This window comes from Sphaerodactylus townsendi, linkage group LG02 (genome assembly GCF_021028975.2).
Source record: "Sphaerodactylus townsendi isolate TG3544 linkage group LG02, MPM_Stown_v2.3, whole genome shotgun sequence".
Classification (NCBI taxonomy): domain Eukaryota; kingdom Metazoa; phylum Chordata; class Lepidosauria; order Squamata; family Sphaerodactylidae; genus Sphaerodactylus; species Sphaerodactylus townsendi.
The window spans coordinates 51464065-51476517 of record NC_059426.1 but is presented as its reverse complement, the minus strand read 5'-3'; the positions used below and the strand labels follow the sequence as shown (position 1 = coordinate 51476517).

At 42.6% G+C, this 12453-nt stretch overlaps 1 protein-coding gene across 1 annotated transcript in view; it reads right to left on the bottom strand.

Moving 5' to 3' along the window:
- Positions 1–12453, bottom strand: part of TMEM163 (transmembrane protein 163) — a 105658-nt gene that overhangs the window by 47151 nt on the left and 46054 nt on the right. Inside the window, exon 3 of the mRNA XM_048485272.1 lies at positions 4873–4916. Within this exon, the coding sequence (XP_048341229.1) occupies positions 4873–4916 (44 nt within the window). The remainder of the gene's footprint in view (positions 1–4872; positions 4917–12453) is intronic.

Genomic DNA, 12453 nt, shown 5'->3' with positions numbered 1-12453 from the left:
GAATTTTCCTCACTCCCTCTTGCAGGTGAAGACAGATGCAAAGAATTCATTCAGCTTCTCTGCAATCTCCCTGTCACCTTTTTTAGCACACCTTTTGTTCCTTCATCGCCTAACGGACCTACCACTTAGCTGGCTTCCTGCTTTTGATGTGTACTTGAAGAACTGTTTATTAGTCTTGATGCTGTTCGCAGCCATGCGTTCCTCATAATCCTTTTTTTGCCTCCTTTACAGCTGTCTTGCTTCTCTTTTGCCACTACATTTGTGTTCCTCCTCCTCCCTTCTGGTATTCTTCATCAGTGTTGTTGACTTCCATTTAAAAGACATCTTTTTTTTTTCCTAATAATACCTCCTTCTCAACCTCCTCTTTGTTGCTAACCATGGTGGCTTTTGGACTACACAATAAGCCTTTCCTAACTCAAGTGAACACATTCCAGCTGCTGAGCTTTTAAGACTCAGGTTTTAAATAACCTCCAAGCACCTTTTTTACAGCTTTGACTCTCTTTGATTTTCCCTTTCTTTCAGCTTCCCAAGCATCATTTCCTTTCATCTTTTGAGAGAAATCTCTGAAGGCAACTACATTAGTAGTTGTCACTTGTTCTATGCAGAGATACTGAATTCGATAGCATTGTAAGCTGTTCATCGGCTCAACAACAACAATGACCAGGCCAGGTCCTGGGTCCCACATAGAATTAGGATCTAGAATCTCCTGGTTCTACAACCATCTGCTCTAAGCCACAGTCATCATTAGCATATCCAGGAATGTTCTCTCCTTACTATGACCTGAACATGCATTTTTTCTCCAGTTTATGGATAGTTAAAATCGCCCATTACCACATATACATTTTGCTGCTTTTGTTGGCCTCTCTAATTTCTTTTTTCCATCTCAGAATCCCTCTTGTGCACTTTGGTCAGGGGACGATAATATATTCCTAATGTTAAACTTTTGCTTCACTCCCTGGTATTGATATCCATACAGTGCTTCCTGTAGAGGGAATCAGCTCTGCATTGCTCTTTTTTTATTTTATGTGACACTTATGCTCTCTTTGGATGGTAGGAGGGCCACCCCCCACCCTGCCAATACTCTGTCCTAGTCCTTCCTGTAGAGCCTCTGTAACCTGGGATAACAGCATCCCACTGGTTCCCTCTCCTCTCTTTTTATTCCACCATGTTCTCTGTGATGCCCACTATATCAACAAATGTCCTCCCTTCAAAACTCCTTGTACTCCAGCTCCCCCCATTTTGTGTGTGTGTCGGGCTTAATGCTTCTACTATTAGGCATAGAGACACTTGTATACTCTGTCTCTGTCCTTAACCTGGGATTTATGTGCTTTACCCTCAAGTCTTTTGTAGACACTATCACTTATCACATTGCTATGCTCCTCGCCATATGGCTATGTGGTTGGATTTAGAAAAACCTCTCTCTGTGTCTGCATCCCCTATGGACTCTGTATTCCCAACCGGTCAAGTCACCTCAGCTCCTGCCTGCTTCCCAAGGATCAGTTTTTCTAAAAGCTGTTCTGCCACCTTTTTAACGTGCTGAGCGCAGGCAGCCTGGTTCCTCTTTGGTTAAGATGAAGCCCGTCCCTCCTTTGTGTACAGGCCTGCCTTATCCCAAAAGGTCCTCCCTCCTAAGAAGTTCCCATGACAAAGCTGAAACCTCTCTGCCTTGCATAACACCTCCACCACCTCTCTTCATCCACGCATTGAGACCCTGTATCTCCGCTGCCTAGCTCTCCCTCAAGCGCTGGGTGGAACAGTAGGTAGCATTTCTCGAGAATGCCAAATCCTTGGGGGTCCTGGATTTTAACCTTTTTCCTAGCAGCTCACTAAATTCCAGAACCCTCCTTCGGCTACATTTCCCTAATGTCATTGGTACCACAATGTGGGACCACAACTGCTGACTCCACCCCAGCACTGTCTAACAGCCTATCTAGACGGTGCCAGTGATATCCAAGCAACCTTCGCGACCAGGCAGGCAAGTCACCATGCGGTCATCACGCCTGTCACAAACCCAACTCTCTATATTCCTAATGATCGAATCTCCCACCCACTACAAGGAGCCTCCCACCTCCCCTCAGGGGTATCCTCAGTGCGTAGAGGATATCTGACCACTCAGCTAAGGAAGGGGTCCCACTCTAAGGGAGCATCTTTCCACTGCACCTCAGACTGGCACCCTCCTCACACCCAGACTTCATTCCCTCCATGACATCTGAAGAGATGTCACCTTGGGAGTGGGACTCCTGGCTGCTAGGCTGTCCCCCCCTCGCCAAAGCCTCGCTTTGTTGCCCTCTCTGCCTCCTCTCAGCTTCTCCAGGCCTCTGGCCACCCTTGGCTTCAAGAGAACGCACATGTTCCCTTGAGTGCCACAGGAACTCATTGCAGCTGCAGGGCACACCCACCGACTTCTGGCCTAGTGGCAGATAGTCATATACATGCTACACTCAGTGCAAAAAACACTGGAAAAGCCCCCCATCCCCCTGCTGGCTTCCTGTCTTCATATCTAATTTTGTTTAGATATTCAAATACCTAATTCTTAATTAGTGCCTCCTCTCTTACAAGGTTTCTATACCTTCTACTATCCCTTAAATATATGTTTTATTTAGTAAAACAATTCTTCTCACGGTTCCCAGAGACTAACTGAAAAGATTTAAAATGTGAGAAGCCCCCCCACCAACCCCTTCTCAGCAGCACTAACTGAAAAGATTTTACAAATGTGAGAAGCCCCCACCCTTCAGTAGAAGCCCCACCTCACAATCAGCAGCCCTAGGACAAGGAGCAGGAAAAAAGAGAAACCCCTGTTTAGTAAATAAAGTACACTGTTTAAAAGATGTGGATTTGAGAAAAGCCCTCTGTCAAGCTCCTCAGCCCTTTCTGGCCCACTGCTGTCCTCCACTGCTCCTCTTCTCTGCTGATCCCAGAGACTAACTGAAAAGATTTAAAAATGTGAGAAGCCCCACCCCTTCAGCACTAACTCGAAAAGATTTTACAAATGTGAGAAGCTCCCACTCTTTCAGTAGTGCTCTTCCACCAATTCCAGCAGCTCCCAGGGACAAGCGAGAAAAAAGAGAAACCCCCCCTGTTTAAAGTACAATTGCTTAAAAGATGTGGATTTGAGAAAAAAAGCCCCTCTGTCAAGCTCCTCAGCCCTTCTGGCCCACTGCTGTCCCTCCTCCACTGCTCCTCTTCTCTGCTGATCCCAGAGACTAACCAGTAAAGATTTGTGTAAAATGTGAGAAGCTCCCACCCTTCAGCACTAACCTGAAAAGGATTTACAAATGTGAGAAGCTCCCACTCCTCTTCAGCAGCTTCCACCAATCAGCAGCCCTTTAGGACAAGGAGAAAAAAGAGAGAAACCCCTGTTTAAAAATACACTGTTTAAAAAGATGTGGCTTTGAGAAAAGCCTCTGTCAAGCTCCTCAGCCCTTCTTCTGCCCAAGCTGTCCCTCCACTGCTCCTCTTTCTCTGCTGGCTCCAGAGACTAACTGAAAGACATTTTAAAAATGAGAAGCCCCTCCCTTCAGCACTAACTGAAAAGATTTACAAATGTGAGAAGCTCTCAATTCCTTCAAGCAGGTTTCCCACCAATCAGCAAGTGCCCTAGGAGCCATGGAGAAAAAAAAGAGAAAACCCCCCTGTTTAAAATACACTGTTTAAAAGATGTGGCTTTGAGAAAAGCCCTCTGTCAAGCTCCTCAGCCCTTTCTGGCCCACTGCTGTCCTCCACTGCTCCTCTTCTCTGCTGGTTCCAGAGACTAACTGAAAAGATTTAAAAATGTGAGAAGCCCCACCCCTTCAGCACTAACTGAAAAGAGTTACAAATGTGAGAAGCCCCACCCTTCAGCAGCTTCCACCAATCAGCAGCCCTAGGACAAGGAGAAAAAAAGAGAAACCCCCTGTTTAAAATACACTGTTTAAAAGATGTGGCTTTGAGAAAAGCCCTCTGTCAAGCTCCTCAGCCCTTTCTGGCCCACTGCTGTCCTCCACTGCTCCTCTTCTCTGCTGGTGTCAAAATCCCAAATGTGCCCACAAACTCAAAAAAGTTGGGGACCCCTGCCTATTGCAGCATTTAATTTGCTGTTTTTAAAAAGTGTGTGTATTTACATTTTTTAAGTGTATGTATTTACATTTGATTGCTATTGAAACATGGACAGAAATAAGTGTTATTTTAAGTATCTGTGTGTTTATAGTGTCATTGGAGGAGGGAGGGGGGAATCACCTTGTCAGCTTTGCTAATTAGAATGTACCCCAAGAATTTTACCCAAGCTTCAGCAATTCTTACATTAAAATATACCATCTTGTTGTTTAAGAACAAGATCCATTAAATCAAGCATTCTAAAGCAGTTGCTTTCTGTTATGCAAAACATTCTGACTCTCCACAGGGAAATTTAAGTTAGGTTTTGTATGACCAAAAACTGTTGACAGACGAAGATGGATTCTGCATGGGCCAAAAACAGCGATGTGAAAACAGTGTAAAATGGTTTAAAACGGTGTTAAAGGGTTTTTACCGTTTTCACACCGCTGTTTTTGGCCCATGCAGAATCCACCCATCTGCCCACGAATTTAGCTAATCCATTTTAAAAGTCACCAAAACCAATGGCAAAACCATTGTCACATCTTGCATTACTTTGAACTATTTAAGAAACACCCGACAATACTGGAAAATAAGTGCTTGAGATCTATCTCATGCCCTTTATTGATAGAGAATGATTCTTCTGACACAAGAAGCCTCCAGCACAGCTTCACTTTGCATTCCTTCTTTCAATTTATCAATTGTGAATTGACAGCCTTCATGACCAACAACATTTGCAATAAGGGACAAAAACTGTAATTTCAGGCTTCATGCAACATACATATCAGCCACGAGGTTACTTACCGCAAATCCAAATGATGAAGCACTGTATCTCATTACAGAGACAGCTAAAAGAAAAAGAAATACTGTTTTGATCTTTTATTCAGGTAAGAGTAATGATCCGTCAAACAGACTAATTTTAAACTCCTCTATTACCAAACAAACCCCACCATCAAAATCCAATACAACACTAACAGTACACTCTTAAACAGCCAGCCTTCTAAGGCCTTGTGGAGGGGGTCTTTATGCTTAGAAAAGTGAAACTCTGCTTAGAATTACATTATAAATCAAGCATGTATAAGTTTAGGAGGGAGGGAGGGAGGGAGGGAGGAATACCTGCAGTACTCCTTACCAAGAAGATGAACACAAGTATTGTCAGAATACTTTTCCAACTTATATCGCAACATTTTAAAATTCTAACATATTTTATTCAGCACTCCTCTGTATAAACCACTTTTGACATGTTCAAATATATCAAGAAATGTGATTTAATTTGGGTAGTATCTTTGACTGCTAACACATCTCTCAATGCATTAAACAGGCTCTTAACAAATTCACTCTTTCAAAGGAGAGGGGATTTAGATACTAAAAATTATACTAGGAGAGACAAAAAGGTGATGCTATGTAGTGACCTAGAGTTAGAACAGGCACAAAAAAGGCCAAGCACAATGACTACAGGGATGAAGTACTTTTCCATACACTTTAAAACTACAGAGACAGGAGCTTTCCAAGTTATGCAGAGCAAGTTTCAATTTCAAAACAATCACAAAATTGTATACAAGATTATACAAATGACACAGAAATTAATTTTGGAGCTAGAATAGGAGAACTTTAAAAATGAGGCAAGTGTCTTACTAACAGATGGTAACAATGTCCACACCAAATGAAGGACAAACAACAGACATTCCTATCTTGTTGTCTCTGGCACAATGTCTATAATGCCTCCACACGCTTTTTAAAAATCTAGTTGGTGTGAAAAGCAAGAAAAGCATCTGCCCATCTAAGAGCCAGACAAAATGAATGTCACGGCCATTTATTACATGAACCAGCTCGTAGTCAAGTTCTCTAACACAAGATGTATGGAACTGAGGTTCACCGTCCGCCTTCTAATGTTTCAGCAAGCACCAGATACCTCTTAGCACTTCTCCAGAACAAGTGAAATGTCAGCACCTTAATGTCTTAGCCATATTAAAAGTATGCACTGAAAACTTTCCAACTATAAAGCTCTTTGAACTCTATCTAGAATACGGTGAGTGTGGAATTCATGGAAGGAATGTTTGCTGTCTTCACTTCTTTCTCCAGATCCCGGTACCTTGAAGATTGGGGGAGTGGAACAGAATACAACATAGCATGGAAGGCTGAATTGGAAAGAATGTGGGAATCACAGAAAATAGTTTGCCATTTCAAGAGCTCCTGTTTTATTTATGCAAGACTTTCTAAAAGAGCAAGTGACCTTTTGCCAATTTCCAATTTCCACTATAATTGTCCAGTGGGTGCTGCAGAGAGAAATAAAAGGCAGCAAAAATCTATCTACTTCAGGATTCTGGATCTAATCCTTTTGTTTTCATATTAGGATTCTGGTATTGTGGTAGTAAAGAAATCAAATACTGGCATCACCTCACTCAAGAACTCTTATATGAGAGTGCATTGATTGTCCTAATTAAGAAGATGGCAGTTTTTCCTTACTGAAAAAAGACCACAATACCATCCAGTCCAGTTTTTTAGTCATGAAGAACCATGATTCATTCACTCATTTTTCTTTTACAGACAATCCAGATGACATTTCAGTCAACCTGCTGCATTCCCATATTCTATACCAGTGGTGGCGAACCTTTGGAACTCCAGATGTTATGGACTACAATTCCCATCAGCCCCTGCCAGCATGGCCAATTCCCATGCTGGCAGGGAATGTAAGAAGTGTAGTCCCTTTATCTAGATATAGAGATTATAATAATGAAACCAACCCCCAAAACGTTTCTGAATTTTAAGAACCAATTCAAATAAATGTCAGTATCAAGCTGCCTCATATGGAGAGAAAACACTATTGTGGCTTCCCAAGACTACTATCTAGACCTGGTCAGCTATTTCATTTTGATGCTCCTACCTCACATACCAAGGCACTATCCACTGTCCTTCAAATATGTGTAATTGGCATCTGTGAATAGGGAAACATGCATATTTTCAGGTTTTGATATGCTCAAACAAACAAACCTGGGTTTCCCATTATACGAATCAGAACTGGAAAATATGCATACTGCCTTACTCAGTACACAGACACCCCACTCTCCCAACTGGCAAAGTGAAAGTAGCAACAGCTGTAATTGAGGACAAACAATCTTTTAGGAGTGCAAAACAACCAAAGTATAGACAGTTCTACTAACAATCCCAGTTAAAAACCTTATTCAGGCTCTTACAACTTGCTTCACCAGCCAGGAGGAAAAAGGACTGAGGCAGCAAGAAGTAGCTCTCATAGTCCAAAGTACCCTGTCAACACTCACAAAGAATAATTAGACAACTGGTCCAAACAAATGAAACAAGCTACTGCAGCTGACACCACAGGCATCAGCTTTGTAATAGCCATAGCTTCCAAGTTGGAATTCCAAGTGAGAAAATTTATCAATAAAAGCTGGGGGGAAAAAACATGTCATGGCAGATGGTAGGTGTTTCCTCCTCTGGGAGGGACAGCCTGAACCATTAACTACTCAGAATTGTTTTGCTGAATGGAAGCTCACTAAGGCAATGGTGCTTGAAAAGTAGTACCTTCTTTCTTTTGTCATCTCACACCCTTACAGCTTTTTTTATATATACAGTCTCACTCAATTCCCCTTCTTACTTCAGTACTTTTCTTTATCCAGGTTCCATAATCCCAAGCATAGCCTTTTTAGTAGTCAAAGGAGACCCACATCCTCCTTTTTGCACCTGTGGGATAACTGGTTGAATCCGGTCCTATGCATGTTCTAGCAAATATAGTACAGCGATTCAGATACTTTTATTTATTTGATCTACATAACCTTTAAAGCTACATATAATTCATTAACTATCAGACACCTTCCTGGAGGCCAACCAAGCCACCTACAGAATTGGCATTATGATAAATTAACAGAGTCTCCCTAGCAGTCTTGGAAAAAAAACCAGATGCATAAGTTTCCATAAATTTCCATAAATTTAAACTGGACAAACTTACTAGACCTAAAACTCAGCAGTGGCCCAATAATTTCTCAAAATGCAACAGAGGTGAAAAAAATGCAATGTAGCATTCTGTATTTAGCCTGTAAACATAATGAATGTCTATTACACAGTTATCTCTTGGAGAATTGAGAAGAATCTGAAAAAGTACATGCACTGTGATATCAAGGACTTCCAATTTACGATGTATAAATTCGACAACAGTAGTGCTCAAACCTAAAGAAAAATCAATTTAATAAAATCTCCTTGACCTTTCAGAATCCTTTCAGTAACATGTCAGCTATTACTGCATTGCAAAACATGAAGCAATAAATGCAGGAAGGACAATAAATGCATTGTGTGTCCCCTCTCTAGCACAGCTGAATGGTTTTATCAGTAAAAAACCGCATAGCAAAGAACCTGAGTTCCTTTCCGACTGAACTATTTTAAACTGCAGAATCATCTTGCAACATCCTTTCATTTGCATTCTGTGATCAACAACATGTGCTCCTCATTCTATTTCTAGATCTGCTTAAACTTCTTTATTCTGGGCTTTTCCACAAAATTTAACTCTCTTACAACAGATTCTACTTATTTATTAATAGCTTTTTTTATCTGTTTATTTTCATAATGCCTTAGGTGGCATATAACAGGTAACTGACAGCCCAATCCCAAAGCAGCCAAGAATGGCGCCAAGCCACACCATCCTGCCGCCTCCAGAGGGCTTTCAAGTGGTGCAAGAAAACAGTTAAAATGAAAATAAATCTGCCCACTAGAAAGCCCTCAATAGGCCTAAATGGACTTCCCCCTTCCTTTCAAGTAGCAGAAGTCCAAGGACCCAGGTACTGTGTTCCCGGCAGCAAATTCTGAGTGGAAGTGAACTAACGTCTTTTCCATCCCTGGGAATGCCTCTGACATGTCCCCGCTGTGCTGATGGGGCCAGCCAGTGACGTAGGTATAGATTTTTTTATGGGGGGGGCAAGGCCATGCCCCCACCCACCCCTGGAGGCGTGGCCACAACTCCCCAAGCCCTGCCCCTGGCCTCAGTGCTTGTAAAAGCAGCTCTCCGAGGCCAGAGATGGCAGACTCCCCTGCCCTGCTTGCCCCGCCCTGCACCGGCTGGGCTCCCAGCTGGTAGCCGGCAGTCCCTTCTCCCTCCCCTCCAGGCAGAGGGGTAGCTAGGGAAAATGGAGCCCGGTGCAACCCCCCCCCCCCATGGGTGGCTGCTGTGATGCTGAAATCCACCCCAAACAGCATCACTTTCAATGGTGTTTAAATTAGGGAGCCCAGATTTTCCTTTTAAATCCATCTTAAAGGGAGAATCTCGGGTCCCCAGTTAAAACAACACTGAAAGTGATGCTGTTTTGGGGTGGATTATCCCCCATCCTGAAACAGCATCACTTTCAAGGTTTAATCAGCAACACCTCCCATGAGCTCCCTCAGCATAAAGTGAGTGGCATAAGTCATTATTAGAAAGTAATTAGAAAATATGCTTTTATGATGATCACATGAAGCATCATTATACTGAGTCAGACCACTGGTCTATGAAAGCCAGTACTGTCCACACGGATTGACAGTTACTCTCCAGTGTGTTGGACAGACATCTTTCAGATCACTAGCACCTGAAATACTTCAACACAGGGAATTCTAACAATTAACTATTTTCCCTCTGCAATAATGCATAAAACCTCCAATGAACATATCATGTTAGTATCCATTCTGCTTTCTTGTTCACAGAGTGAATAATCTTGGTGCAATATTGTGCTTGCTGTGCAGTTGCTATGGGCTACAAGTCTAGTGTTTATTGCAGTTTCTGCATTTGAATTTTCTTTTGGGAAAATGTTAATGCAGTAGTGAATCTGCTGGATGCATTTTTAAAACCCAAGGTGAAAATAAATGGTGGTTGGTATAATTTTTCTTTTAACCACAACCCCTTTAATGAGCATGCAAAAGAAAAAAAGAAAAAGGACTATGAAAATACATGTTATATACACTATGCTTCTATAATGCTATTTGAACACATGAGGCCACTTTATATGAAAGCACACCATTTGCCTATTGAGCTTAGTAACACCTACTACAGCTGGAAGCAAATTAAGTGTCTCAGACAGACATCTGCTACCTTAACTGAGATCCTTTAACTAGAGATGCCAGGAATTTTCAGCAGGCCAAGAATATGCACCACTGCTGACTTTTGGTTCACTTCACTTTGCAGACGAGTCTGTACTTTAATTAAACATCTGGAGACAGTCTTCAAAACTAAGGCAGGTGCTGAAATCCAACTATATAGGTTGATAGGTTTCACCATGATATTTAAAAGGATTTACAATGGTGGTTAGCTGAGAAAAAAATGTTTAGAACCGTTCTATATGCTTCTGAGTAACAGAATTTCAATATGAATTTTTTCAACACAAAACAGATGAAAGGTATTTTACCTATAAATATTTCTCAACTAATAACCAACGTTTAATCGACACACCTTAATTTAAAACCAAGCTTTCTTCCTGTTAATCAGATTTAGTCTACTTTTATTTTGCTTTGTCTAAAGAGGAAGTTAAAAGGTTTTTTAGAACTTAAGCTGCATTCTGAGTGGACCACATATACAACCAAATAGTTCTACATGCAATTTCCTGTTATGATTTCATTATGATGGTGTCTAGGGGTACACAATCAAATATTGCTTACTCAATACAATGTATGATGTTTCCTGGATCAGACTGTTAACAACAAATACCTTGAAAGGCTTTCCCAATATTTCCCAACTTCAATATTTTCCCCTTATAAATATCACAAATATCCAGAATCAGGTGATGAAGCCTTTCAATGGCCACAGCTGATGCTTTTAAAGTTTAAAGAGCCACTATTGTCAGTGGGAAGACCTATAGCACCAGGCCTATCCCTATTGAAACTACTGACCTTTTAAAGTTTAAAGCAGGGGTCCCCAAATCAGGCCCCCGGAAGACATTTATCCAGCCCGCTGGGCAGAAGTGGATCTCCCCCTTCTCTATCTCCTTTTCCCCAGGTTTACAAACAGCCTCAAGCGCGGGCGACTCGCTGCTCATTCCAAGCGGTCGGAGGGGACTGTACCAATGCAGCAAGGGGGGGAGAGAGAAAGGTGGCAGAGCTGTTCTTCTTCCTTCCTTTTACTGCAGGCTGCCGTTGAATGAGCAGCCAGTCGCCTGCTTTTGAGGCTGTTTGTAAACCGGGGGTCAGGGTACCAAACTTCAGGCGGCCCCTGGAGCTTGGCACCCCCTGACCCCCCCAGGTTTACAAACAGCCTCAAGCGCGGGAGATTCGCTGCTCATTCCAAGCGGCCGGAGGGGACCGTACCAATGCGGCAAAGGGGGGAGAGAGAAAGGCGGCGGAGCTTCAGGGCTGGATTGGAAGGGGACTGCGGGGGTGGGGGGCTCGGCCAGGGGCGGGTGGAGGGTGGATGGATGGCGCCCTCCACCGCGAGCGGCACTTGGTCCGGCCCCCGGCTGGGCTCTGGCCATGCGTGAACTGGCCCCCTGTTTAAAAAGTTTGGGGACCCCTGGTTTAAAGAGTTGCAGGGGTTGCTCTAAATAAAAGGCAGTAGATCTGGCATCCAGACTCAATGGAAGTTAGACCTGGTGTCTGAATCTACTTTCTGTTGAAAACAATGGCCTTTTAAACTTCAAAGGGATACTATTTTCAATGGCCAAGGCACCTCTCCCTTTTCCCTTACTGCTTGGGAGAGAAGGGGAAGCCCATAGCCATGCTGGCCCCTGGCCATCCCAACCATAGAAAATGATGGTCCTTTTAAGTTTAAAGGGTCACTTTTTTCAACAAACAGTAGATATGATCTCTGAACTTCAAAAGCCAGGTCTTTCCATTGTAAATAAGGGTCATTTAAAGGACCAATGCACCATGGATCACCTGGAGGCCATTCGTTTCTTTCCTTCCGCTATTCCTTTACTCATGTTGCTTTCTTCAGGGGTAGGGGAAACACTTGTAAAATTATGATCTTGCATGGAAAAGTTGTGAAGGGCTGCCCTGATATTTTTGAAACAGTTTTCTGGAAATATAACAATACTCCCAATATGTGGAAATAGAAACAATAATTTTACAGATGCACATCCCTGTAGTGACTGCACTGAAGCAGCACTCCATTGGAGGATGTACACAAAGTACTCCTAAGCAATGGCATAAGATGACGTAGGGAAGCAAGAACACTGTGATTAGAACAAGATTCCTCAAAAGGGAGACTGGTCAGAAAAAGAATGGGCGGGAGCCAGAATGGGAACTTTGCCATCAGACCTGGGATCCAGTCCTAGCTGAGAGCTACACTCCTCAAAACAACTTACTGACATCAATGTAGCCAAAAGAAGCAGCCAGGCATCCTTACAGTGTAAAACAAAAAATTGAGTGGCACCTTAAAGACTTATTTGCGAGATTTTTATTTTATTTTGATACAACAGG